Source organism: Lichenostomus cassidix, unplaced genomic scaffold (genome assembly GCF_008360975.1).
Source record: "Lichenostomus cassidix isolate B80296 unplaced genomic scaffold, HeHo_3.0 HiC_scaffold_36, whole genome shotgun sequence".
In the NCBI taxonomy this organism is placed as follows: domain Eukaryota; kingdom Metazoa; phylum Chordata; class Aves; order Passeriformes; family Meliphagidae; genus Lichenostomus; species Lichenostomus cassidix.
The window spans coordinates 994245-1022234 of NW_028147270.1; the positions used below are offsets into that span (position 1 = coordinate 994245).

The window sequence follows — 27990 nt, forward strand, 5'->3', positions numbered from 1 at the left end:
GATTTTTTTTTGGGATAAACTTGGAATTTTGCCTTTTTTGGGAGAAAAAAATCCCAAATTCCTCCTTCCCGTCCCCCAAAAAATCCCAAATCCCTTTTTTTGTGGCTTTTTATCTCAATTTTTGGGCATTTTTTGGGGAAAAAACTGATTTTTTACTGATTTTTTGGGACTTTTTTTTTTTATAAACTTGGAGTTTTGCCTTTTTTGGGGGAAAAAAAATCCCATTTTCCGCTATTTCATCCCAAAAATAACCCCAAAAATTCCTTTTTTTGTGGGTTTTTATCCCGAATTTTTGGCTTTTTTTGGGGAAAAAATCGATTTTTTACCGATTTTTAAAAATTTTTTTCTGGGATAAACTTGGAATTTTGCCTTTTTGGGAGAAAAATCCCAAATTCCGCTTTGCCATCCCCAAAAAACCCCAAAAATCCCCCTTTTTATCCCAATTTGTTACCGTTTTTTGGGGAAAAAAAGAGGTTTTTTGGGATTTTTTGGGGTTTTTTTCTGGGATGAACTTGGAATTTTGCCTTTTTTTGGGAAAAAATCCCAAATTCCTCCTTCCCGTCCCAAAAATAACCCCAAAAATCCCTTTTTTGGTGGGTTTTTATCCCGAATTTTTAGCGTTTTTTGGGGAAAAAACTGATTTTTTATCGATTTTTTGGGACTTTTTTTTGGGGATAAACTTGGAGTTTTGCCTTTTTTGGGGGAAAAATCCCAAATTCCGCTTTTTCATCCCAAAAATAACCCCAAAAATCCCTTTTTTGGTGGGTTTTTATCCCGAATTTTTAGCGTTTTTTGGGGAAAAAATCGAGTTTTTGGGGATTTTTTTTGGATTTTTTTTTGGATAAACTGTGAATTTTGCCTTTTTTGGGGAAAAAATCCCAAAATTGGTTCCTGGAGGGAAAAACTTCTTCAGACTTTCCCCAAAAAGTGGGAAAACCCCCAAATTTTCCCCTAAAATCAGGAAAAAATCTGAATTTTTCCTCTTTTTTTTGAGTTTTTTTCCCTTTTTTTCCCTAATTTTCACTTTTTTCCTTCAATTTTGATTTTTCCTCCCAATTTTTTCTCCTTTTTCCCATTTTTTTCTCCTTTTCCTGTGATTTTTCCTTCTCTCCTCCGGATTTTTTCTTCCTTTTCCCCAAATTTCGCCTCTTTTTCCCACTTTTTCCCCATTTTCGGTAAAATCAACCCAAATCCACTGGAAAACTGCCAAATTCTGTGTTTTTAAGGGAAAAAAGTTGAAATTTCTCGTTTTTTAGGGGAAAAAAACCTCGAAAACCACGGGAAAAATTATTTTTATTTTTATTTATTTTTTTATTTATATTTATATTTATAATTTATTAAAAAACCTACAAAACTCACTCCGGATTTGGGAAAAACACCCCAAATTCTGCCATTTTCGGGGTGAAAACCTCCGAATTCCGTCGTTTCGCAGAAAAATAAATCCTAATTTTTATTTATTTTTAAATACCAAAATTCCTTTCCTCCCCCCGATTTCGCCTCTCCGCTCGGAAAACTCGCTCGGCTCCACCCCCGGCCGAGGCCACGCCCCGCGCCCCGCCCTTCCCGCCGGGAAACTCCCCAAATTCCACGTTTTTCGTTGGGAAAAAACCCAAAATTCCCTTTTTTTTTTTGAGGCGATTAAATTTTGCCTCCTCCAGCGCCCCCTAGCGGCCGGGAGGACCCGGCCGGCGGAACTCTATGATCACAAGATGGCGGCGCCGCGCGGTGCACGACGGGAGTTGCAGTCCGCGAGTCGTTCGTTACAAAGGAAGGGGCGTGGCTAGCGGACTACACCTCCCGGCGTGCTTCGCGCGGCGCATGCGCGGCGGGGTCACTCGCGCAGGAAGCGGAGGCGGCTCGGCGCGTGGCGTCGGCTCGGCGTTGGCTCGGCGCGCGGCTAGGCCGCTCGGCTGTCGGCGGCGCTCTGTCGCGACAGGGGCGAGCTGTCGGCAGCGTTGTGTCGCGACAGAGGCGAGCTGTCGGCGATAGAGGAGCAGGTGAGCCGCGCGGGGGGGCTGAGGGGGGGCGGGGGGAGGGGCGCGAGGCCTGCGCGGCCTTGGCGGGAGCGTGAGGGGAGCGGGGGGAGGGGAAAAAAAATGGGGTTTTGAGGGGAAAAAATGAGATTTTTGAGGGGAAAGTTGGGGTTTTTGAGGGGAAAAAGGGGGTTTAGAGGGGAAAAAGGAGATTTTTGAGGGGAAAGTTGGGGTTTTTGAGGGGAAAGTTCGGTTTTTTGAGGGGAAAAAGGGGATTTTTGAGGGAAAAAAAGGGATTTTGAGGGGAAAAAGGGGATTTTTGAGGGGAAAAATGGGGTTTCTGAGGGAAAAATTGAGATTTTTGAGGGGAAAATTGGGGTCTTGAGGGGAAAAATGGGGTTTTTGAGGGAAAAAATGGGATTTTTGAGAGAAAAAAAGGGATTTTGAGGGGAAAAATGGGATTTTTGAGGGGAAAATGGGGGTTTTGAGGGATAAAATGAGGTTTTTGAGGGGAAAAGGAGAAGTTCGGGGGGGAAAATGGGATTTTGAGGGGAAAAATGAGATTTTTGAGGGGAAAAATGAGATTTTTGAGGGGAAAAATGGGATTTTGAGGGGAAAATTTGGGTTTTGAGGGGAAAATTTGGGTTTTGAGGGAAAAATGGGGTTTTGAGGGGAAAGGGGAAGTTTGGGGAGAAAAATTGGGGTTCTGAGGGGAAATTTGGGGTTTTTGAGGGGAAAATTAAGGTTTTGGGGGAAAAATCGGGATTTTTACAGAAAAAATGGGTTTTTGAGGGGAAAAGGGGAAGTTTTGGGGGAAAGTTGGGGTTTTTGAGAGAAAAAGTGGGATTTTGAGGGGAAATTTGGGGTTTTTGGGGAAAATTAAGGTTCTGGGGGGAAAGGGGAAGTCTGAGGAGAAAAATTGGGGTTTAGGGGCAAAAATGGGATTTTGGGGAAAAATCGGGGTTTTCAGGGAAAAGGGAAGTTTGGGGAAAAAGTTGGAGTTTGGGGAATTGGGGTTTAGAGACTAAGGCGCGTGAGGGGTGGGAAAAATGGGGAAAAAAGAGATTTTTAGGGGGAAAAATGGGATTTTTGAGGGAAAGATTGGGGGTTTTGAGGGGAAAGTTGGAGTTTAGGGGGAAAAGGGGAAGTTTGGCGAGATAAATGGGGGTTTTGGGGCAAAAAAGGGACTTTAAGGGGAAAATGGGGGATTTTGAGGCGAAAAATTTGGGTTTTTGAGGGGAAAAGGGTAAGTTTGAGGAGGAAAATTGGGGTTTGGGGGGAAAAAAGGGACCTTGAGGGTAAAAAATGGGATTTAGGGGAAAACATGATGTTTTTGAGGGAAAATTGGGGTTTTTGAGGGGAAAAAGTGGATTTTTTGGGGGAAAATGGAGGTTTTGAGGGGAAAAAATGTATTTTAGGGGGGAAATGGGGTTTAGAGGGGAAAATAGGGGTTTTTGAGGGGAGAAAATGGGGTTTTAGGGGGAAAAGTCAGATTTTGAGGGGAGAAATGGGATTTTTGAGGGGAAAATTGGGTTTTTAGGGGAAAAAACGAGATTTTTGAGGGGAAAGTTGAGGTTTTTGAGGGAAAATTTGGGATTTTTGAGGGAAAATTCGGGGTTTTGAGGGGAAATTTGGGCCTTAGGAAAAAGGGGAAGTTTGAGGACAAAAATTGGGGTTTGGGGAAAAAATTGGGGTTCTGAGGGAAAAAAGGGGAAGTTTGAGGGGAAAAATTGGAGTTTGGGGGAAAATTGGGGTTTTGAGGGGAAAAAACTGGATTTTGAGGGGAAAAATTGGAGTTTAGGGGAAAAAAATTGGGGTTTAGGGGCAAGGATGGGATTTTGAGGGGAAAAATTGGATTTTGAGGGAAAATTTGGGGTTTTTGAGGAGAAAATTAAGGTTTTGAGGGGAAATTTGGGGTTTAGAGGGGAAAAAGGGGAAGTTTGAGGAGAAAAATTGAGGTTTGGGGGGAAAATTGGGATTTTGAGGGGAAATTGGGATTTTTGGGGGAAAAAGAGGAAGTTTGAGGAGAAAAATGGGGATTTTGGGGGAAAAAAATTGGGATTTAGAGGCTAAGGAGTGTGAGGAGTGGGAAAAATGGAGAAAAATGAGATTTTTGGGGGAAAAAAATGGGATTTTGTGGGGAAAAATGGGGTTTTTGGGGAAAAAATTGCAGGTTTGAGGAGAAAAATTTGGGGTTTGGGGTAAAAAATGGGGATTTTGAGGGGAAAAATGGGATTTTTGGGGCAAAAATGGGGATTTTGGGGGAAAAGGGGAAGATTGGAGTGAAAAAGTGGGGTTTAGGTGGAAAAAATTGGATTTTGAGGGGAAAAAGGGAGTTTTTGGGGAAAAACTGGGATTCTTTGGGGGAAAAGTGGGATTTTGAGGAGAAAAATAGGAATTTTGAGGAGAAAAATTGGGATTTTGGGGTAAAAAATTGAGATTTCAAGATAAAATGAGACGTTGAGGGGAAAAAGAAGTTTGAGGCGAGAGAGGAAATTGTGAAAAGAGGAAGTTTGAGGCGAAAAAAAGAGCTTTGAGGTAAAAAAATGAGAATTTTTGAGGTGGAAACTGAAAGTTTTGGGTTTGAGCGAAAAAAAAGGTGAAAAAGGAAAGTTTGGGTTAAAAAAAGGAGTTTTGAGGTAAAAGAGGATTTTTTAAAAATTGTTTTTTGAGGGAAAAAATTGATTTTTGGGGAAGTTGTGAGGGAAAAAGGATTTTTTTGGGTAAAAAATTGGGTTTTTTGGGGGAAAAAAGTGAGATTTGGGGTAAAAAAATGGGTTTTTTGGGGAAAAAAGGGTTTTTTGAGGTAAAAAAGGGTTTTTTGAGCCAAAAAAGGGATTTTTTGAGGGAAAAAAGGATTTTTTTGAGGCAAAAAAAGGAATTTTTTGGGGTAAAAAAAGGAGTTTTTGAGGCAAAAAAAGGTTTTTTTGAGGTAAAAAAGGATTTTTTTGATGTTTTTATGTGGGAAAATTGTGATTTTTTGGGGATTTTTGAGGGAAAATCAAGTTTTGGGGTTGATTTGAGATGAAAAATAAAAATTTGGGGTGAAAATTGAGGGAAAAAAGTGAATTTTGGGGTGGAAAAAGTGAAGTTTTTTGCGCATTTTGAGGAGAAAAGTTAGAATTTGAAGGAAAATTGGGGATTTGAGTGAAAAAAAGGAGATTTTGAGACGAAAAAGTGATTTTTTTGGGGGCTTGATGGGAAAATTTTGAGGATAAAATGAGTTTTTTGAGGAGTTTGGGGGATTTGTGAGGTAAAAATGTGGAATTTTGTGGAGTTTTGAGGGAAAAAAGTTGCATTTTGAGGGAAAAAAATGGAATTTTGAGGAGTTTTGAGTTAAAAAAGTGGAATTTTGAGGTGAAAAATAGAGTTTTGAGGTGAAAAAGTGGAATTTTGTGGAGTTTTGAGGGAACAAATTGGAATTTTGTGGAGTTTTGAGGGAAAAAGTGGAATTTTGAGGAGTTTTGAGGTTAAAAAGTGGAATTTTGAGGTGAAAAAAGTGGAATTTTGTGGAGTTTTGAGGGAAAAAAGTAGAATATTGTGGAGTTTTGAGGGGAAAAGTGGAATTTTGAGGTACAAAAGTGGAATTTTGTGGAGTTTTGAGGGAAAAAGTAGATTTTTGAGGGGAAAAAGTGGAATTTTGAGGTTAAAAAGTGGAATTTTGAGGTGAAAAAGTGGAATTTTGAGGAGTGTTGAGGGAAAAAAGTAGAATTTTGTGGAGTTTTGAGGGAAAAAGTGGAATTTTGAGGTAAAAAAAGTGGAATTTTGTGGAGTTTTGAGGGAAAAAGTGGAATTTTGAGGGGAAAAAGTGGAATTTTGAGGAGTTTTGAGGGAAAAAAGTAGAATTTTGTGGAGTTTTGAGGGAAAAAGTCGAATTTTGAGGAGTTTTGAGGGAAAAAGTGGAATTTTGAGGTAAAAAAGTGGAATTTTGAGGTGAAAAAGTGGAATTTTGGGGAGTTGTGAGGTAAAAAAAAGTGGAATTTTGAGGGGAAAAAGTTGAATTTCGGGGAAAAACGTGGATGTTTTGAAGTTTGCGAGAGGAAAATTTTTTTTTTACGGAGTTTTGAGGGAATTTAAGGTTTTTAGGAGAATTTTGAGGGATAAAAAGTGGGTTTTGATCCATAGGGGATCAGGATTGGGGTGGGATTTGGGGATTTTGGGGATCAATAGGGTTGGGATTTGGGATTTTGGGATCAATAGGGTTGGGATTTGGGGTTTTTGGGGTCAGAAATTTGGGGGTTTTGGGATCAAAAATTCAGGGTTTTGGGGTCAGAAATTTGGGGGTTTTTGGGGTCAGAAATTGGGGGTTTTGTGGTCAAAAATTGGGGTTTTTGGGGTCAGAAATTCAGGTTTTTGGGGTCAGAAATTTTGGTTTTTGGGGTCAGAAATTTTGGTTTTTGGGGTCAGAAATTTGGGGTTTTTGGGGTCAGAAATTCGGGGGTTTTGGGGTCAGAAATTTGGGGTTTTTGGGGTCAAATTCAGGGTTTTGTGGTCAGAAGTTCAGGTTTTTGGGGTCAGAAATTTGGGTTTTTGAGGTCAGAAATTTGGGGGTTTTTGGGGTCAGAAATTGGGGGTTTTTGGGGTCAAATTCAGGGTTTTGGTGTCAGAAATTTGGGGTTTTTGGGGTCAGTTTGGGACAATCCCATAATCCCAGTGGGATGTCCAATGGGATCAGCGTTTGGGGTTTTTGGGGTCAGAAATTTGGGGTTTTTGGGGTCAGAAATTCAGGTTTTTGGGGTGAGAAATTTGGGGGTTTTGGGTTCAGAAATTTGGGGGTTTTGGGGTCAGAAATTTGGGGGTTTTGGGGTCAGAAATTGGCGGTTTTGGGGTCAGATATTTGGAGTTTTTGGGATCAAATTCAGGGTTTTGTGGTCAGAAGTTCAGGTTTTTGGGGTCAGAAATTCAAAGTTTTGGGGTCAAAAATTGGGGGTTTTGGGGTCAGAAATTTGGGGGTTTTGGGATCAAAAATTGGGGTTTTGGTCAGAACTGGGGGTTTTGGGGTCAGAAATTCAAAGTTTTGGGGTCAGAAATTGGGGGTTTTGGGGTCAGAAATTTGGGGTTTTAGGGTCAGAAATTGGGGGTTTTGGGGTCAGAAATTTGGGGTTTTAGGGTCAGAAATTTGGGGTTTTTGGGGTCAAATTCAGGGTTTTGTGGTCAGAAGTTCAGGTTTTTGGGGTCAGAAATTGGGGGTTTTGGGGTCAGAAATTTGGGGTTTTGGGGTCAGAAATTTGGGGGTTTTTGGGGTCAGAAATTGGGGGTTTTTGGGGTCAGAAATTCAGGGTTTTGGTGTCAGAAATTTGGGGTTTTTGGGGTCAGTTTGGGACAATCCCATAATCCCAGTGGGATGTCCAATGGGATCAGCGTTTGGGGTTTTTGGGGTCAGAAATTTGGGGGTTTTTGGGGTCAGAAATTTGGGGGTTTTGGGGTCAAATTCAGGGTTTTGTGGTCAGAAATTTGGGGTTTTGGGGTCAAAAATTGGGGTTTTTGGGGTCAGAAATTCAGGTTTTGGGCTCAGAAATTTGGGGTTTGGGATCAGAGGTTTCAGAGGTCAATAGGGGATGGGATTTGGGGTTTTTGGGCATCACTAGGGTTTGGGATCGGGGATTTTGGGGATCAATAAGGGATGGGATCAGGGATTTTGGGATCAATAGGGGTGGTTTGGGATCAATAGGGTTGGGATTTGGGATTTTTGGGGATCAATAGGTATTGGGATCAGTGACTTTGGGGATCAATGGGGGATCAGTAGGGATGGGGATTTGGGATTTTTGGGGATCAATAGGGGATGGTTTTGGGGATCAATAGGGTTGGGATTTGGGGATTTTTGGGGATCAATAGGGGATGGGATCAGGAATTTTGAGATCAATAGGGGATGGTTTTGGGGATCAATAAGATGTACAATGGGATCAGGGTTTGGGGGATCAATAGGGGATGGTTTGGGATCAGTAGGGTTGGGATTTGGGATTTTTGGGGATCAATAGGGGATGGTTTTGGGGATCAATAGGGTTGGGATTTTGGGATTTTTGGGGATCAATAGGTGTTGGGATCAGGGATTTAGGGGATCAATAGGGTATCAGTGCTGGGTTGGGATCAGTGATTTTGGGGATCAATAGGGGATGGGATTTGGGGGTTTTGGGATCAGTTTGGGATGGTTTTGGGGATCACTAGGATGTACAGTGGGATCAGCGTTTGGGGTTTTTGGGGATCAATAGGGGATGGGATCAGTGATTTTGGGGTCAGTAATGGGATGGGATCAGTGATTTTGGGGATCAATACTCGGTTGGGATCAGGGATTTTTGGGGATTAATAAGGGATTGGGATCAAGAATTTTGGGGATCAATAGGGGATGGTTTTGGGGATCACTAGGGGATGGGATTTGGGATTTTTGGGGATCGATATCAGGATGGGATTAGGGATTTTGGGGATCAATAGGATAACAATACTGGGTTGGGATCAGGGATTTTGGGGATCAGTAGAGGATGTGATTTGGGATTTTTTGGGATCAATACCGGGTTGGGATCAGTGTTTTAGGGGATCAATAGGGGATGGTTTAGGGGATCAATGGGGGATCAATAGAGGATCACTAGGGGATGGTTTAGGGGATCAATGGGGTATGGATTTGGGGTTTCAGGGATCAATAGGGGATGGTTTAGGGGATCAATAGGGGATGGTTTTGGGATTTTTGGGGATCACTAGGATGTACAATGGGATCGGGCTGCCGACGCCACGGGGCAGTGAGGATCAGGGATTTTGGGGGATCAATAGGAATTGGGATCAGGGATTTTGGGGATCAATAGGGGATGGTTTCAGGGATCAGTAGGGGTTGGGATTTGGGGTTTCAGGGATCGATAGGGGATGGTTTTGGGGATCAGTAGGGTTGGGATTTGGGGATTTTTGGGGATCAATAGCTATTGGGATCAGGGATTTTGGGGATCATTAGGGGATCAATAGTGCGTTGGGATCAGTGACTTTGGGGATCAATGGGGGATCAGTAGGGATGGGGATTTGGGATTTTTGGGGATCAATAGGGGATGGTTTTGGCGTTTTTGGGGATCACTAGGATGTACAATGGGATCAGGGATTTTGGGGATCAATAGGGGATCACTAGGGGATGGTTTAGGGGATCAATGGGATGGGATTTGGGGTTTTAGGATGTACAATGGGATCGGGCTGCCGACGCCGCGGGGCAGCGAGGATCAGGGATTTAGGGGATCAATAGGATATCAATACCGGGTTGGGCTCAGGGGTTTCAGGGATCAATAGGGGATGGGATTTGGGGACTTTGGGGATCAATAGGGGATCAGTAGGGGCTGGAATTTGGGGTTTTAGGATGTACAATGGGATCGGGCTGCCAACGCCGCGGGGCAGCGAGGATCAGGGATTTGGGGGATCAGTAGGGTGTCACTAGGGGATGGTTTAGGGGATCAATGGGATGGGATTTGGGGTTTTAGGATGTACAATGGGATCGGGCTGCCGACACCGCGGGGCAGTGAGGATCAGGGATGGGATCAGGGATTTGGGGGATCAATAGGTATTGGAATCAGGGGATTTCAGGGATCAGTAGGGGTTGGGATTTGGGGATTTTGGGGATCAATAGGGGATCAGTAGGGGCTGGAATTTGGGGTTTTAGGATGTACAATGGGATCGGGCTGCCGACGCCGCGGGGCAGCGAGGATCAGGGATGGGATCAGGGATTTGGGGGATCAATAGGAATTGGGATCAGGGTTTTTGGGGATCACTAGGGGATGGTTTCAGGGATCAGTAGGGGTTGGGATTTGGGGTTTCAGGGATCAATAGGGGATGGTTTTAGGATGTCCAATGGGATCAGGCTGCCGACGCCGCGGGGCAGTGAGGATCAGTGATTTGGGGGATCAATGGGGGATCAATAAGGGATCAATAGGGGATGGGTTCAGGGTTTTGGGGATCAATAGGGGATGGTTTTAGGATGTCCAATGGGATCGGGCTGCCGACGCCGCGGGGCAGCGAGGATCAGGGATTTGGGGGATCAATGGGGGATGGTTTAGGGGATCAATAGGGGATGGTTTTGGGATTTTTGGGGATCACTAGGATGTACAATGGGATCGGGCTGCTGACGCCGCGGGGCAGCGAGGATCAGGGATTTGGGGGATCAATAAGGGATCAATAGGGGATAGGATCAGGGATTTTTGGGATCAGTAGGGGCTGGAATTTGGGGTTTTAGGATGTACAATGGGATCGGGCTGCCGACGCCGCGGGGCAGCGAGGATCAGGGATGGGATCAGTGATTTGGGGGATCAATAAGGGATAGGACCAGGGGATTTTGGGGTCAATATGGGATGGGATTTGGGGTTTTAGGATGTACAATGGGATCGGGCTGCCGACGCCGCGGGGCAGCGGCACCAACGGCTACGTCCAGCGCAACCTCTCGGCGCTGCGGCCCAAGAAAGGGGGGGCGGCAGGGGATCCCCCCCCCGGCGAGGAGGAGCTGCGGCGCCTGGAGGCAGCGCTGGCCAAGAAGCCCAACGCAGACATCCTCGACCACCAGCGCAAGAGGAGGGTGGAGCTGAAATGCCTGGAGCTGGCCGAGCTCATGGAGGAGCAGGGGTGAGTGCTGGGAGTGGGAAAATGTGCATTAAAATGTCCTGAAAATGTCCTGAAAATATCCCCAAAATATCCTGAAAATGTCCTAAAAATACCTAGAAAACGTTTCTAAAATGTCTTGAAAATATCTTGAAAATATCTTGAAAATATCTTGAAAATATCTTGAAAATATCTTGAAAATATCTTGAAAATATCTTGAAAATATCTTGAAAATATTTTGAAAATATCTCAAAAATATCCTGAAAATGTCCTGAAAATATGTTGAAAACATCTCTAAAATATCCTGAAAATACCCTGAAAACACCCTGAAAATGTCCTGAAAATATGCTGAAAATGTCTTGAAAATATCTCAAAGATATGCTGAAAACATCCCTAAAGTGTCATTAAAATATTCCCAGAATATTTTGAAAATAACAATAAAATATTCTGAAAATAACTCCTGAAATGCCTGGAGCTGGCCGAGCTCATGGAGGAGCAGGGGTGAGTCCTAAAAATGGCCTGAAAGTGTCCTGAAAATATCCCCAAAGTGTCCTGAAAATATCCTGAAAATGTACTGAAAATGTCTTGAAAATATCCCCAAAATGTCCTGAAAATGTCCTGGAAATATCCTGAAAATATCATAAAAGTATGCTAAAAGAATTCTTAAAATGTCCTGAAAACATCCCCAAAATATGTTGAAAATTCCCTGAAAATGTCCTGAAAATATCCCTAAAATATCCTGAAAATATCCCCAAAATGTGCTGAAAATATCCTGAAAATATCCCTAAAATATGCTGAAAATATCCTGAAAGTATATTGGAAATATCCTGGAAATATTCTGGAATTATTCTGAAGTTATCTATAAGATATTGTGAAAATAATTCCTGAAATTCCTGGAGCTGGCCGAGCTCATGGAGGAGCAGGGTGAGTGCTGGGAGTTGGAAAATGTGCCTTAAAATGTCCTGAAAATATCCTGAAAATATCTTTAAAATATCATGAAAATATCCTGAAAATATCCTGAAAATACGCTCAAAACGTTCTGAAAATATCTCAAAAGTATTCTGAAAAAACTTTAAAAATGTCCCCAAAATACTGCAAAGGTATCATCAAAATAAAATAAAACTATTTGTTAAACAACTTGAAAATATGTTTTAAATATTCTGGAAACATACTAAAACTGTCCTTAAAATACCATCAAAATATACTGAGAATATTCTCAAAATATCCCCAAAAATTCCCAAAAATCTATAAATTAGAAAATACCCCTAAAATGTCGTGAAAATGTTAAATCCATTTTTTCCTCTTTTTTCCCAAATTTTTCAGCTACTCAGCCGAGGAGATCGAGGCCAAGGTCACCCCAAATTCCCCCCAAATTCACTTTTAAAGCCCCAAATTCCCCCCAAATCCCTCCAAAATACCCCAAAATCTTCTCTAAACCTCCCCAAATTCTCTCCCCAAATTCTGGTGACCCAAATTTAACCCAAATTTCACCAATTTCCCCATTTTTTCCCCATTTTCAGCTACTCAGCCGAGGAGTTCGAGGCCAAGGTCACCCCAAATTCCCCCAAAATCCCCTCAAATCACCCCAAAACCTCCCCAAATCTCCTCAAATTCTCCCCAAATCCCAGACACCCCAATTTAACCCAAATTTAACCAATTTCCCCATTTTTTCCCTCATTTTTCAGCTACTCAGCCGAGGAGATCGAGGCCAAGGTCACCTCAAATTCCCCCCAAATTCAATTTTAATCACTCAAATCACCCCAAAACCTCCCCAAATCCCCTCAAATCACCCCAAAACCTCTCCAGATTTCCTCCCCAAATTTCAAACACCCCAAATTTAACCAATTTCCCCATTTTTTCCCCCATTTTTAGCTACTCAGCCGAGGAGATCGAGGCCAAGGTCGCCCCAAATTCCCTTTTAACTCCCCAAAATCCCCTCAAATCACCCCAAAACCTCCCCAAAATCTTCTCTAAACCTCCCTAAATCCTCTTCCCAAATTTCAAACACCCCAAATTTAACCAATTTCCCCATTTTTTCCCCCATTTTTCAGCTACTCAGCCGAGGAGATCGAGGCCAAGGTCGTCTCAAATTCCCCCAAAATTCAATTTTAACTCCCCAAAACCTCCCCAAATCCCCCCAAAATACCCCAAAATCTTCTCTAAACCTCCCCAAATCCTCTCCCCAAATCTGGTGACCCAAATTTAACAAATTTCCCCATTTTTTCCCCATTTTTCAGCTACTCAGCCGAGGAGATCGAGGCCAAGGTCGTCTCAAATTCCCCCAAAATTCAATTTTAATCACTCAAAACCTCCCAAAATCTCCCCAAAACACCCCAAAATCTTCTCTAAACCTCCCCAAATCCTCTCCCCAAAATCTGGTGACCCAAATTTCACCAATTTCCCCGTTTTTTCCCCCATTTTCAGCTACTCAGCCGAGGAGATCGAGGCCAAGGTCGCCACGTTCCGCACGATGCTCCTGGAGAAAGACGAGAGCCCAGGAGAGAACCCCGAGCAGAAACCCGCGTGAGTTCCCTAATTAACACCCCTAATTAACGGTTCATTACCCTAATTAGCCCAGGAGAGAACCCCGAGCAGAAACCCGCGTGAGTTCCCTAATTAACACCCCTAATTAACGGTTCATTACCCTAATTAGCCCAGGAGAGAACCCCGAGCAGAAACCCGCGTGAGTTCCCTAATTAACACCCCTAATTAACGGTTCATTACCCTAATTAGCACAGGAGAAAACCCCGAGCAGAAACCAGTGTGATTTTCCCCCATTTCCCCCTAATTAATCCTATTAATTAACCACTAATTAAGTGTTAATTACCCTCGTTAGTGTAGGCGAGAACCCCGAGCAGAAACCCTCATGAGTTCCCTAATTAACACCCCTAATTAACGGTTCATTAAGAGTTAATTAGCCTCATTAATGTAGGAGAGAACCCTGAGCAGAAACCCACCTGAGTTTCCCCTTTTCCCCTAATTAACTCCATTAATTAAGAGTTAATTCCTGAGCAGAAACTCACCTGAGTTTCCCCCATTTCCCCCAATTAACCCTATTAATTAACCACTAATTAAGTGCTAATTACCCACATTAGTGTAGGAGAAAACCCCCAGCGTGATTTTCCCGCTTTTCCCCTAATTAACCCCATTAATTAAGTGCTAATTCCTGAACAGAAACCCACCTGAGTTTCCCCCCATTTCACCCTAATTAATCACCCCTAATTAATTACAGGAATTATAATAAATATAATAAATATTGGGGATTTTGGTTGAAATGTGGTTGAAATTTTGGGCTTTTTCGCTGGATTTGGGTGGAATTTTGGGGATTTTGGGTGAAATTTTGGGGATTTTGGGCGAAATTCGGGTGGAATTTTGGGTGGAATTTCTGTGGGATTTTGGGGTTTTTGTGATTTTGGGAATTTCTGTGATTTTTGGGGGAATTCAGCTGGAATTTTAGGAGGATTTTTGTGGAATTTCTGTGGAATTTCTGTGATTTTTGGGTGAAATTCGGGTGGAATTTTGGGGGGAATTTCTGTCATTTTGTATGAAATTTCTGTCATTTTTGGGTGACAGTCAGCTGGAATTTTGGGAGGATTTTTGTGGAATTCCTGTGGGATTTTGAGGGGATTTTGGGTGAAATTCAGGTGGAATTTTGGTTGAAATTTCTGCGATTTTGGGAGAATTCGGCTGGAATTTTGGGAGGATTTTAGTGGAATTTCTGTGGGATTTTGGGGAGGAATTTTGCGAGAGATTTTCAGTGGAACTAAGCATTAACTACTCACTAATTACCCACTAATCAAGCCCTAATTACCCCTAATTAGCGTGACGGAGACACACCAGCTGGCCGAGGCTAACGAGCGCAAGAACGAGCGGCTGAGAGCAGCGTTTGGGATCAGCGAGTCCTACGTGGATGGAAGTTCCTTTGACCCTGCCAGGAGAGCCAGGGAGGGAGCTGCCGAGCAGCCTGAGCAGCCCAGGTGAGGGAAAAATTGGGGAAAATGTCCTGAAAAATTGGGGAAAAATTTGGGGGAAATTAGGGAAAAATTGGGGTAAAATTGGGGAAAATGTCAGGAAAATATTCAGAAAAATTGGGGAAAATATTGGGGGAAATGTCAGGAAAATATCCTGGAAAAATTGGGGGAAAATTGGGAAAAATATTCTTAAAAATTGGGGAAAATGTCAGGAAAATATTCTGGAAAAACCGGGGGAAAGTTGGGGAAAATATTCTGGAAAATTAGGGAAAAATTGGGGAAAATATTCTGGAAAAATTGGGGAAAATGTCAGGAAAATATTCAGAAAAATTGGGGAGAAATTGGGAAAATATTCTGGGAAAATATCAGGAAAATATTCGGAAAAATTGGGGGAAAATGTCAGGAAAATATCCTGGAAATAATGTGGAAAAATTGGGGAAAATATTCTGAAAAATTGGGGAAAATATCCTGAAGAATTGCGGAAAATTTGGGTAAAATTGGGGAAAATATCAGGAAAATGTGACTTGGCCAGGAGAGCCAGGGAGGGAGCTGCTGAGCAGCCTGAGCCACCTAGGTGAGGAGAAAAATTGGGGAAAATATCCTGAGAAATTGGGGCAAAATTTGGGGGAAAATGGGGAAAATATTGGGGAAATATTGGGAAAATGTTGGGGAAAAATTGGGAAAATATTGGGGAAAATATTCTGAAAAATTGGGGAAATATTGACGAAAAATTGGGGAAAATATCCTGAAAAATTGGGGAAAATATCCTGAAAGTATCCTGGAAAATATGGGAAAGATTGAGGAAAAATTGGGGAAAATGTCAGGAAAATATCCTGAAAAATTGGGGGAAATATCCTGAAAAATTGGGGAAAAATTTGGGGGAAGATGGGGAAAATATTGGGGAAAAATTGGGGAAAATATCCTGAAAAGTTGGGGGAAATATCCTGAAAAATTGGGGAAATTACCCTGAAAAATTGGGGGAAATATCCTGAAAAATTGGGAAAAATATCCTGAAAAGTTGGGGAAAATATTGGGGAAAAATTGGGGAAAATATCCTGAAAAGTTGGGGGAAATATCCTGAAAAATTGGGGAAATTACCCTGAAAAATTGGGGGAAATATCCTGAAAAATTGGGAAAAATATCCTGAAAAGTTGGGGAAAATATCCTGAGAAATTGGGGAAAATGTCCTGAAAAACTGGGGGAAAATTGGGGAAAAATTTGGGGGAAATTAGGGAAAAATTGGGGAAAATATCCTGAAAAATTGGGGAAAAATTTGGGGGAAAATGGGGAAAATATTGGGGAAAAATTGGGGAAAAATTGGGGAAAATGTGACTTGGCCAGGAGAGCCAGGGAGGGAGCTGCTGAGCCAGCTGAGCCACCTAGGTGAGGGAAAAATGTCCTGAAAAATGGGGGGAAATTTGGGGGAAATTTGGGGAAAATTGGGGAAAATATTCTGAGAAAGTGGGGAAAATATCCTGAACGTATCCTGGAAAATTGGGGGAAAATTGGGGAAAATATCAGGAAATTATCCTGGAAAATTGGGGAAAATTTGGGGGAAATTGGGGAAAAATGTCCTGAAAAATTGGGGAAAATATTCTGAAAGTATCTTGGAAAATATGGGAAAAATTGGGGAAACATTTGGGGAAAATTGGGGAAAATGTCAGGAAAATACTTGGGAAAAATGGGGGAAAACTGGGGAATATTTTAGGAAAATATTCTGGAAAAATTGGGGACAATATCCTGAAAGTACAGTGGAAAAATTGGGGGAAAATAGGGGAAAATATCTTAGAAATATTGGGGAAAAGATGGGGAAAATGTCGGGAAAATATTCTGGAAAAATCAGGGGAAAATTGGGGAAAATATCAGGAAAATATTCGGGAAAATTGGGGAAAATGCCAGGAAATTATCCTGGAAAAATTGGTGAAAATATCCTGAAAAACTGGGAGAAAATTGGGGGGAATGTCCTGAAAAATTGGGGAAAATATCCTGAAAAATTGGGGAAAATCTGGGGGAAATTGGGGAAAAATGTCCTGAAAAATTGGGGAGAAAATTGGGGAAAATGTCAGGAAAATATTCAGAAAAATTGGGGAAAAATTGGGGAAAACATCAGGAAAATATTCGGGAAAAATTTGGGTAAAACGTGAAAAATGTTCCGGAAAAATCTGGAGAAATGGGGAGAAATATTCTGGAAATATCCTGGGAAAAATGGGGAAAAACATCGAAAAAATATCCTGGAAAAATTGGGAAAAAAATGGGGTAAAATGTGCAAAAAATATTGTGGAAAAATCAGGAAAAAATGGGAAAAAAGTCCTGAAAAATAAAGGAAGATACTGTGGCAAAAAGGGAAAAGAAATCTTTGAGATTAGGAGTAAATTAAAAATTAATATATAAAATAAAAGATGATGATATGTATAGTAAATAATAGGAAAGTGTCATATTTTGTAAAAATAATACTAAATTGTAAGTTTTGTACAAATTATGTAAAATATGAAGTTTATAAATGAAATATATATAATGTAGAGTGTTTTTTTACATGTTATAAAATTTTATGTTATGTATTATGTATTACATATTATGAAGCATAAATTATACTGTAAAAGTTAGATACAAAAATAACGAATATACATGTTTTTTATTGCTATAGACAAGTAAAATAAATAAATAAATACCTTAAAAATCCTTAAAAATAAAACACCTTAAAAATGACCTCAAAAATAACCCAAAAACCCCAAAATTGACCCCAAAATCCCCCAAATTCACCCCAAAAATGTGATTTTTTCAGTGTTGTCCCCGAGGAGTTGAGCTCCAGATCTCCTTCGCCAAAGCAGAAGAAGAAAAAGAAGAAGAAGGATCGCGGCAGGTGGGAGGAGTTTGGGGGAAATTGGGGGGATTTTGGGGTTTTTTTGGGAAAATTGGGGAATTTGGGTGGAATTTTGGGGGTTTGGGGTGGATTTGGGTGGAATTTTGGGGATTTTGGGTGAAATTTTGGGGATATTGAGGTAAATTGTGGTGGAATTTTGTGGATTTTTGGGTGAATTTTGATAGATTTTTGGGGTAAATTTGGGTGAATTTTGGGGGAATTTTATGTGGATTTTGGGACATTTTTGGGGTAAATTTGGGTGAATTTTGGGGGATTTTTGGGTGGATTTTGTGGGATTTTAGGGTCGATTTTTCAGTGGATTTTGGGGGATTTTTGGGGTGAATTTGGGGAGATTTTTGGGGTCGGTTTTTCAGTGAATTTTGGGACAATTTTTGTGTGGATTTTAGGGGAATTTTGGGAGATTTTAGGGTGAATTTTGTGTGGATTTTTGTGGGAGTTTTTGGGAGATTTTAGGGTGGATTTTGGGGAATTTTTGGGGTCGATTTTTCGGTGGATTTTTGGGTGAACTTTGGGGTATTTTTGGGAATTTTTGGGTGGATTTTTGGGTGAATTTTGGGGAATTTTTGGGGGGAATTTTTGGGTGGATTTTTGGGTATTTTGGGATCTCCCACCCATCCGTCCATCCCCCAGGTCTGCCAGTCGCTCTGGGGAGAGGAAGAAGAGCAAGAAGAAAAAGCACAGGTGAGAAAGGGGCGTGGCCATGCAAATGAGATGCAAATTCCACAACAAACACATGACTTGGCCATGCAAATGAGATGCAAATTGATATGCAAATGAGATGGGTGTGGCCACACTAAAGAATAGGTTGTGCTCCAAACAAGGTGGGCGTGGCCATGCAAATGAGATGCAAATTGGAATGCAAAGTGAGTGTGGCCATGCAAATGAGCGATTTTCATCCCTGGAGACTAGGAGTGTGGCTTTGCAAATGAGATGCAAATTTCAAAGTGACCATGTGGCATTTGGTATGCAAATGAGATGCTAATTTGTGATCGAACAAGGGTGTGGTTATGCAAATCAGATGCAAATTGCAGTGCGAGTGAGATGGGTGTGGCCATGCAAACAAGACAGTTGTGGCCATGGAGGTTAGGGTTGTGGCTATGCAAATGAGATGCAAATTTCAAAGTAAACATGGAGAGACACTTATGCAAATGAGATGCAAATTACAATGTAAATGAGATGGGCATGGCCATGCAAATGAGACATTTGAAGTTATGCAAATGAGGGTTGTAAATATGCCAAATGAAGTGGGTGTGGCCACGCAAATGAGCCATTTACAGCCCTGCAGATGAGGGGCGTGGTTATGCAAATGAGACGCAAATTGCAACGTTAACGTATAGGTGCTGTTATGCAAATAAAATGCAAATTGTGATGCAAGTGAGGTGGGTGTGGCCATGCAAACTGGACATTCCCAGCCATGCAAATGAGGGCTGTGGCTATGCAAATGAGAAGGGCGTGGCCGCACTAAGCCCCGCCCCTTTCCCCTCCCCCAGGTCCGAGTCTGAGGCCAAGAAGCGAAAGCACCGGTAAGGGGCGTGGCTTGGGAAAATGGGGGCGTGGCTTGGGAAAACGGGCGTGGCCTCGGGCTGGGCGTGGTCTAAAAATATGGGCGTGGCCTCTCGGTGGGCGTGGCCTCCCGATGACGTCACCACCCCTCCCCCCAGCTCTCCCAGCCCCAAAGCCAAGCACAAGGCCAAGGAGAAGAAGCGCAAGCGGTAAGCCCCTCCCCCCTCCCCAAGCCCCGCCCCCTCCCCCTCCCCAAGCCCCGCCCCCTCACCTCTCAGCCCCTCCCCCCGCAGCTCCACCAGCCAATCGCAGAAGCCCGAGCGCTCCTCCTCGCCGGAAGCAGCCTCAGGCTCCTCCTCCTCCGGCTCCTCCCGCAGCAGGTAAACCACGCCCCCTTCCCCTTAGCCCCTCCCCCTTTCCGGAGCCCCTCCCCCCACCCACGCCCCTCCCCCCGCAGGTCGCGCAGCGCCACCAAGGCCACCACCCCCGTCCCGACCCCGCAGGATGAGTCGGCGCCACCTTCGGCCTCACCTGCCGCCGCCGCCCCTCCCCCTCCGCAGGTGAGCGCCGGGGGGCGTGGCCAGGGCGGGGGGGGCGTGGCCCTGGCAGGGGAGGGGGCGTGGCTTATGCAAATGTGGTGACGGTTCTGGTTTTTTGTCTCTCTCCTTCCCCCCCGGCAGGAGCCGCGGCCGCCGTCGCCGATGTCACCCGGCGTCCCCAAGCCGGAGCCGCCGCCGGCCGTGAGCCCCGCCCCCTCCGCCAGCCCCGCCCCCAGCCCCGCCCGGGCCCCGCCCCCCCCTCCCCCACCCCTCCCCTCCCCCAAACGCTCCGCCCAGGCCCCTCCCCTCCCCGCCCTCCTCCTCCTCCTCGCGGCCGCGCTCTCGCTCCCGCTCCCGCCGGCGCTCCCCGTCGCGCTCCTCGCGGCGCCGCCGCTCCCGCTCCTCCCGCCCGCGCTCCCGCCGCCGCTCCCGCTCCTCCCGCCGCCGCCGCTCCCGCTCCCGCACCCCGCTCTGGACGCCCAACGCCACCTCCCCGCTGCGCTGCTGGCCGGGAGTGACCGCGGTGACCGCGGTGACCACCACAGCCGCCACCTCCGCCGCCACCCCGGCCAGGTCGCGCTCCCGATCCCGGCCGCGGCGCCGATCCCGATCCCGGCGCCGATCCCGCTCCCGGCGCTGGGGGAGGTCGCGGTCCCGCTCCCGGTCCCGCCGGCGGTCGCGGTCACCCGTGCGGCGGTCGCGGTCCATCCGGAGATCGCGGTCCATCCGGCGATCCCGATCGCGGCGCCGATCCCGATCCCGGCGCCGATCCCGGTCGCCGATCCGGCGCTCCCGATCCCGCCGGCGATCCCGGTCGCCCCTCCGGCGCTCCCGCTCGCCCATCCGGCGATCCCGGTCACCGATTCGCCGGTCCCGGTCACCCATCCGCCGCTCGCGGTCACCTCTCGGCCGGTCGCGCTCCCGCCGCCGCTCGCGGTCGCTCTCCCCCTCCCCCGACCGCCGGCGCCGCCGCCGAGCCGCCGACCGCCGCAGCCGCTCGGAAAGTTCCAGCAAGTCTCGGCGCGGCGGAGTCGGCAGGCGGAGCCGGTCGCTGTCCTCGCCGCTGCCCAAGAAGCGGGCGCGGCAGAGGTCGCGGTCGTTGTCGCGCAGGGGGCGTGGCCGCAGCGACAGCCCCTCCCCCACCCCCGCCAGGCCGTCCCCGACCCCTCCCCCGCCCCCCATCGGTGTCACCGCTGTCCCCTCCCCCGCGGTCACCACCGCCCGGCCGAAGTGGGTGCCGCTGGCCGAGCTGCACCCGTCGGTGCCGCAGCCGCCGCGGGGGACGGTGGGGACAGCGGGGGTGACACCGGGGGTGACATCGGGAGCCGCCGCCCCCAAGTGGGTCCCCATAGGGGGAGCTCAGCCCCTCCCCCCACAGCCAGCCCCGCCCGGCACCGAGGGGGGAGGGGCGGCCGGTGTGCCCGGTGTCACCAAAGGTCACCCCGAGGTCACCGAGGGGACAGGAAAGGTCACCACGGCGGTGACACCGAAACCGGTTGTCACAGCTGGGGAGGAGAAGGCAGCAGAGGGGGTGGCGGGGATGTCACCTGGGGTGGTCACAGTGTCACCTGGAGTCGCCACAGTGTCACCTGGGGTGGTCAGTGTGTCACCTGGGGTCACCACAGTGTCACCTGGGGTGGCCACAGTGTCACCTGGGGTCCCCAAAGTGTCACCAGGGCCAGCAGTGGTGACAGGGGACAATAAGTTGGTGACGGGTGACATCAAGGCGGGAGGGAGTGACAACAAGTTGGGACAAAACGAAGCGAAATTGGGACAAAACGACACCAAAATGGGACAAAACGACGCCAAATTGACAGGAAACGAACCCAAATTGGGACTGAGTGACACCAAAATGGGACAAAATGACACCAAAATGGGACAAAATGACACCAAGCTGGCAGCAAGTGACACCAAACCAGCGCCAGGTGACACCAAACCAGCCAATGACACCAAACCGGCAGGAAGTGACACCAAATTGGGACAAAATGACCCCAAATTGGGACAAAGTGACCCCAAATTGGGACAAAACGACCCCAAAGTGGCCCAAAATGACCCCAAAGTGACCCCAGGTGACCACAAAGCCACCACCCCCCCCTCCCCCGCCGTCCCCAAGCTGTCCCCAAGCGTCCCCAAGGTGGAGGTGACCCCCCCCGCCCCCCCCAAAGCCACCCCCGCCGTGTCCCCGATTGTCCCCAAACCTCCCTCCGACCCCAAAGCGTCCCCAAGTGTCCCCAAATCCCCCGAGCCCAAACCTGTCCCCAAGCTGCCACCACCCCCCGAGCCCAAACCCGTCACCGCCGCCACCCCGCTGATGTCACGGCTGTCACCTCGCCTGGGGACATTGGGGACGCCGCCGCCCCCCCCGCCGGGGCTGCCCAGGGCGCTGGCCAGAGGGCCTGGTGGCACTTTGGGTGGCACTTTGGGGACACTGCTGCCGGCCGCCCGCCTCAGCCTGCCGTCGTCACCCGTGGCCGCCTCGGCGCTGCCGCCGCTGGCCGTCGTCACCGGCAAGGTGACACCGCGGCTGGGCGTGGCCAAGGGCGGCGTCGATGTCCCCAAGGCCGCCAGGGCCACCGCGGACGGCAGGGGAGGTGGCATTGTCCCCAAGGTCGCCGCCGGGGATGGCAGAGTGGGGAGCGTGACGGCGAAGGTGACGGTCGGTGCCACCCAGGGGGTCGGTAAAGCCACCGGTGTCACCGCGGGAGCGACTGGAGGTGTCACCAGTGTCACCCCCAAGGCCACCAGCGTCGCCGTGGGAATGACCAGCAGTGTCACCAATGTCACCCCCAAGGCCACCAGCGTCGCCGTGGGAATGACCAGCAGTGTCACCAGTGTCACCCCCAAGGCCACCAGCGTCGCCGTGGGAATGACCAGCAGTGTCACCAATGTCACCAGTGTCACCCCCAAGGCCACCAGCGTCGCCGTCGGTGTCACCCAGGCTGCTGCTGTCACCCCCAAGGCCACCGGTGTCACCAGCGGTGTCACCATGGCGGAGAACAAAGTCACCAGTGTCACCAATGTCACCGCCAAGGCCACCAGTGTCACCGTGGGAACGGCCAGCAGTGTCACCAGTGTCACCAATGTCACTGCCAAGGCCACCAGTGTCACCGTGGGAGCTGCGCTGACAGACAGCAAGGCCACCAGTGCCACCAGTGTCACCAGCATGGCGGAGAACAAGGTCCCCAGTGTCACCATGGCTGCCACCAGTGTCACCTCCAAGGCCAGCAGCGTCACCGTGGGAACCGCCAGCGCTCCCAGCGTCACCGTGGGAGCCACCAGTGTCACCTGTGTCACCCCCAAGGCCACCGCGGGAGCCGCCAGCGTCACCTGTGTCACCGCCAGGGCCACCAACGTCACCTCCGGGGCCACCAGTGTCGCCGTTGGAGCTTCCAGCAGTGTCCCCAGTGTCACCAGCGGTGTCCCCAGGGCCACCCCAGCTGTCCCCGCCGGGGTCAGCCCGCTGGGCGCCGCCATCCTCAGGGCCACCGCCGATGCCACCGCCAAGGCCACCGCCATGGCCAGCCTGGGCCACCCCAGGGCCACCAGTGTCACCAGTATGACCAGTGTGACCAGTCCTGGGATGACCAGTATGACTAGTATGACCAGTCCTGGGGTGACCAGCATGACCAGTGTCACCAAGGCCACCAGTGCCACCAGTGCCGCCACCGCCATTGTCACCAAGGTCACTCCGGGTGTCACCAGAGCCACCAGTGTGGGCATTCCCAGTGCTCCCAGTGTCACCAGTGCTGTCCCCAGGGCCACTGGTGTGACCACTGTGACCGGTGTGACCGGTACTGGGATGACCAGTATGACCAGTGTGACCAGTATGACCAGTATGACCAGTGTGACCAACGCTGCGCCTCCCAGTGTCACCAGTGTGACCAGCATGACCAATTCTGTGGCTCCCAGTATGACCAGCAGTGGAGCTCCCAGTGTCACCAGTATGACCAGTGCCACCAGTATGACTGTCACCACACCTCCCAGTGTCACCAGTATGACCAGTGTGACCATGGCCGGAGCTCCCAGTGTCACCAGTATGACCAGTATGATTGTCACCGGAGCTCCCAGTATGACCAGTATGACTGTCACCGCGCCTCGCAGTGTCACCAGTACGACCAGTGCGACCAGTATGACTGTCACCGGAGCTCCCAGTGTCACCAGTATCACCAGTTCTGCAGCTCCCAGTGCTCCCAGTATGACCAGTACCGGCCTGCCTGTGGCTCCCAGTGCCACCAGTGCTCCCAGTATGACCAGTACTGGTGTTCCCGTGGCTCCCAGTGCCACCAGTGTCACCAGTGCTGCACCTCCGAGTGTCACCAGTGCCACCAGTGCTCCCAGTATGACCAGTAAGAGCAGCGCTGTGGCTCCCAGTGCTCCCAGTATGACCAGTAAGAGCAGCGCTGTGGCTCCCAGTGCCACCAGTATGACCAGTGGCGTCACCAGTGTCACCAGTGCTCCCAGTCTGACCAGTTCTGCCGTTCCCGCTGTCACCAGTGTCACCAGCGCCGCGCCTCCCAGTGCTCCCAGTGTCACCAGTTCTGCACTTCCTGGTGCCACCAGTGTCACCAGTGTCACCAGTCCGGCGGCTCACGGCGTCACCAGTGCTCCCAGTATGACCAGTGCCAGCCTGGCTGTGGCTCCCAGTGCCACCAGTGTCACCAGTGTCACCAGTCCAGTGGCTCCCAGTGTCACCAGTGCTCCCAGTATGACCAGTCCTGGTGTCACCATGGCTTCCAGTGCCACCAGTGTCACCAGTCCAGCGGTTCAAGGCATCACCAGTGCCACCAGTGTCACCAGTCCAGCGGCTCCCAGTGTCACCAGTGCCGCCAGTGTCACCAGTCCAGTGGTTCAAGGCGTCACCAGTGCCACCAGTGTCACCAGTCCAGTGGCTCCCAGTGCTCCCGGTGCCACCAGTGTCACCGGTCCCGTGGCTCCCAGTGCTCCCAGTGTCACCAGTCCAGCGGCTCCAAGTGCCACCAGTGTCACCAGTGCTGCAGCTCCAAGTGCCACCAGTGCCACCAGTGTCACCAGCCCAGCGGTTCAAGGCGCCACCAGTGTCACCGGTGTCCCCGACTCGGCCGTCGCCATGGAAACCAGTGTCCCCGGCGATGTCACCGCGGCTGTCCCCAAGAGCTCCTCGTCATCGTCGTCGTCGTCCTCATCCTCCTCTTCCTCCTCCTCCTCCTCCTCCTCGGACTCCGACAGCGACTCCAGCGACAGCGACAGCGACTCCGCCCCGCCCTCGCCGGCCCCGCCCACCGGGTAAGGACACGCCCATTTTGCACCTAAGCCCCGCCCACCGGGTAAGGACACGCCCCTTTTATAGCTAAGCCCCGCCCACCGAGTAAGGACACGCCCCTTTCATTGGCTAATTCGCATTCATTAGGCCCCGCCCACTAGGTGAGACCACACCCCTTTCATGATCTCATTAATTCGATCTTCAAACTCCTCCCACCAGCTAATGCCACGCCCATTTAATTGGTTCGTTAGTTAATTATCCAAGCCGTACTCTCTGGGTAATGCCACGCCCCTTTGATTTGTTAATTAGTTAATTAGCTGAGCCCTGCCCACCGGGGGAGGACACACCCCTTTCATTAGCCTGTTAATTAACACTCTCTAGGCCCTGCCCACTGGGTGAAGCTCCACCCCTTTCCCAATTGAATTGCTTAAGCCCCGCCCACCAGGTGAGGCCACGCCCCTTACAGCCTCTCATTAGTAAGTCTCCCTAAGCCCCGCCCCCAGTGTGTAACCACACCCCTTACTGCATTACGTAATGCTGTCTAAGCCCCGCCCACTGGGAGAGGCCACGCCCCTTTGTCAAACGGATTAGGTAATGCTGCCTAAGCCCCGCCCACCTGGTAAGGCCACGCCCCCTTCCGAATACCATTAGGACGTCCCTGAGTGTTTCCAAGCTCTGTCCAATGTCCCCAAGTGTCCCCAAGGTGTCACCAAGCTCTGTCCCTGTGTCCCCAGATGTCCCCAAATGTCCCCAGGGTGTCACCAACTTCCCTGCCAGTGTCCCCAAGTGTCCCCAGGGTGTCACCCAGTCCTGCCCAATGTTCCCAAGGTGTCTCCCACTCTTAATCCCTGTGTCCCCAGTGTCCCCAAGAGTGTCACCTACTCCTTTCCAATGTCCCCAGAGGTCCTATAGTGGAGTCCCTTGTCCCCAGGGTGTCACCAATCTCTGTCCAATGGCCCCAGATGTCCCCAAGAGTGTCACCCAGTCCTGTCCAGTGACCCCAAATGTCCCCAGGGTGTCACCCACTTCTGTGCCTGTGTCCCCAGTGTCCCCAGAGTGTCACCCAGCCCTCTGCAATGTCCTCAGGGTGTCACCCTCTCTTATCCCAGTGTCCCCAAATGTCCCTGGGGTGTCACCTACAGCTTTCCAGTGTCCCCAGATGTCCCCAAGAGTGTCACCCAGTTCTCTCCAGTGTCCCCAGGGTGTCACCAACCTCTGTCCCAGTGTCCCCAAGTGTCCCTAGCGTGTCACCAACCTCTGTCCCAATGTCCCCAGATGTCCCTAGAGTGTCACCAACCCCTGTCCCAATGTCCCCAGATGTCCCCAAGGTGTCACCAAGCTCTGTCCCAATGTCCCCAGATGTCCCTAGAGTGTCACCAACCCCTGTCCCAATGTCTCCAGGGTGTCACCAAGCTCTGTCCCAATGTCCCCAAATGTCCCCAAGGTGTCACCAACCTCTGTCCCAGTGTCCCCAAGTGTCCCTAGCGTGTCACCAACCTCTGTCCCAATGTCCCCAGATGTCCCCAGGGTGTCACCAACCCCTGTCCCAATGTCCCCAGCTGTCCCCAAGGTGTCACCAACCCCTCCCCGTGTCCCCACAGGTCCCCCAGCGCTGTCCCCGCCTCCACCGCTGACGTCACCGCCCAGGGCTCCGCCCCTCCGGCCACCACCACACCCGGAGCCACGCCATTGGCCGAGAGCCGCGAGGGGCGGGGCTTGGCGGCCACACCCGCCCGGCGCAAGCGCCGTCGCTCTTCGTCCTCCTCGTCATCCTCCTCCTCCTCCTCCTCCTCCTCCTCCTCCTCCAGCTCCTCCTCCTCCTCCTCATCTTCCTCCTCCTCCTCCTCTTCCTCCTCTTCCTCCTCCTCCTCCTCCTCTTCCTCCTCCTCTTCCTCCTCCTCCTCCTCCGAGGCGGCCCCGCCCACCGAAGCCCCGCCCACCGCCCCGCCCGAGGCCGCCCCGCCTGAAACAGAGGCCACGCCCACCACCGCCCAGGCCACGCCCACAACCGCCCAGGCCACGCCCACCGCCGCCCCGGCCTCCCCGACAGCCAGCAGCGCCGCCCAGGCCACGCCCACCGCGGCGGTGACCACGCCCAGCACGGCTGTCACCACGCCCCCCGCGGCCACGCCCCTGCTGTCGCTCAAACCCGGCGCGGTGGGCGGAGCCACGGCCATGCCCCGCCCCCCCGGCTCCCTGCTGGCCCTCACCCCCGCCGGGGGGCGTGGCCTGCGCTCGCCCCGCCCCCCCGGCTCCCTGCTCTCGTTGGCCACCGGCCGAGGGGGCGTGGCCGGGCGGGGGGGCGGTCCCTTCCCCCTATTGGCCGCCCGCAGCCCCGGCTCCGCCTCCTTCCAGCGGGCGGCCGCGCCCTTCCTGGCCACGCCCAGCCGCGGGGGGTGGAGCCCGCGCTCCTCCCCCTTCCTCCGGGGGGCGTGGCCTCGGCTGGGCGGGGGCGGGGCCTGCCTGCACCGTTTCCACGGCAACCTGGGGGCGGGGCTGGGCTGCTCCGCCCGGCTAGGGGGCGGGGCTTGCCTGCACCGTTTCCACGGCAACGCGGGGATGGGCGTGGCCTCGGCGGCCAATCGGCTGAGCCCCTGCGGCCACCGCGGCTGCTGCTACCACTCGAGGGGCGGGGCCTCGCTGGGAGGGGGCGGGGCCACCCCCCGGAGCCCCTCCCCCTTCGCCATGACGCCCAGCATGGCCGCCAGGATGGCCCAGTACTCCTCCCAGTACTCCCAGTGCTCCCAGTACAGCCCCGCCTCCTCCTCCCAGTACGGCTCCGCCTCCTCCCAGTACAGCCCCGCCTCCTCCTCCCAGTACGGCTCCTCCCCCTCCCAGTACTCCTCCTCCTCCTCCTCCCAGTACTCCCAGTACCAGTACCAGTACGCCCAGTTCGCCTCCCAGTACTCCCAGTACTCCCAGTACGGCGCGGACGCCTCCCAGTACGGCTCGGGCGACGGCTCCCAGTACGCCCAGTTCGCGGCCAGCGCCGCCCAGTACGCGGCGTCCGGCGCGGCCGCGGCGGTCAGCGCGGCCGGAGAGACCAGCGCCTCCTCCCCCTCCTCCTCCTCCTCCTCCCAGTACGGAACTGGGAACCAGTACGGAGCGGCGACTGGGGGGAACGGCAGCGGGGGAGGGGCGGCGGCGGCGGGGGGGGGAGGGGCGAGCTGGGGGGAGGGGCAGGGCCAGGAGGGGGCGTGGTCGGGGGGTGGGGGAGGGGTGAGCTGGGGGAACTGGGTGTCGCCCGCCCAGTGAGGGGGGGGAGGGGTGAACTGGGAGGGGGTTGGGAGTCAGACTGGGATGGGTTTGGTCCCAAACTGGGATGGTT

The 27990-nt window shown here is 50.2% G+C and overlaps 1 protein-coding gene across 1 annotated transcript; it reads left to right on the forward strand.

The window, feature by feature from the left end:
• Nucleotides 1-1825: 1825 nt before the first annotated feature.
• Nucleotides 1826-27938, forward strand: LOC146423766 (uncharacterized). Its single transcript, XM_085044544.1, is given in 17 exon segments — nucleotides 1826-1909; nucleotides 1943-1997; nucleotides 10305-10553; nucleotides 12954-13052; nucleotides 14351-14506; nucleotides 17283-17360; nucleotides 18012-18062; nucleotides 18872-18904; nucleotides 19043-19093; nucleotides 19178-19264; nucleotides 19342-19444; nucleotides 19565-19729; nucleotides 19731-22995; nucleotides 23206-23256; nucleotides 23350-24252; nucleotides 24421-24685; nucleotides 26264-27938. Coding segments are annotated over 15 exon segments (7209 nt in total). The 5' UTR covers nucleotides 1826-1909; nucleotides 1943-1997; nucleotide 10305; the 3' UTR covers nucleotides 27918-27938.
• Nucleotides 27939-27990: the final 52 nt, after the last annotated feature.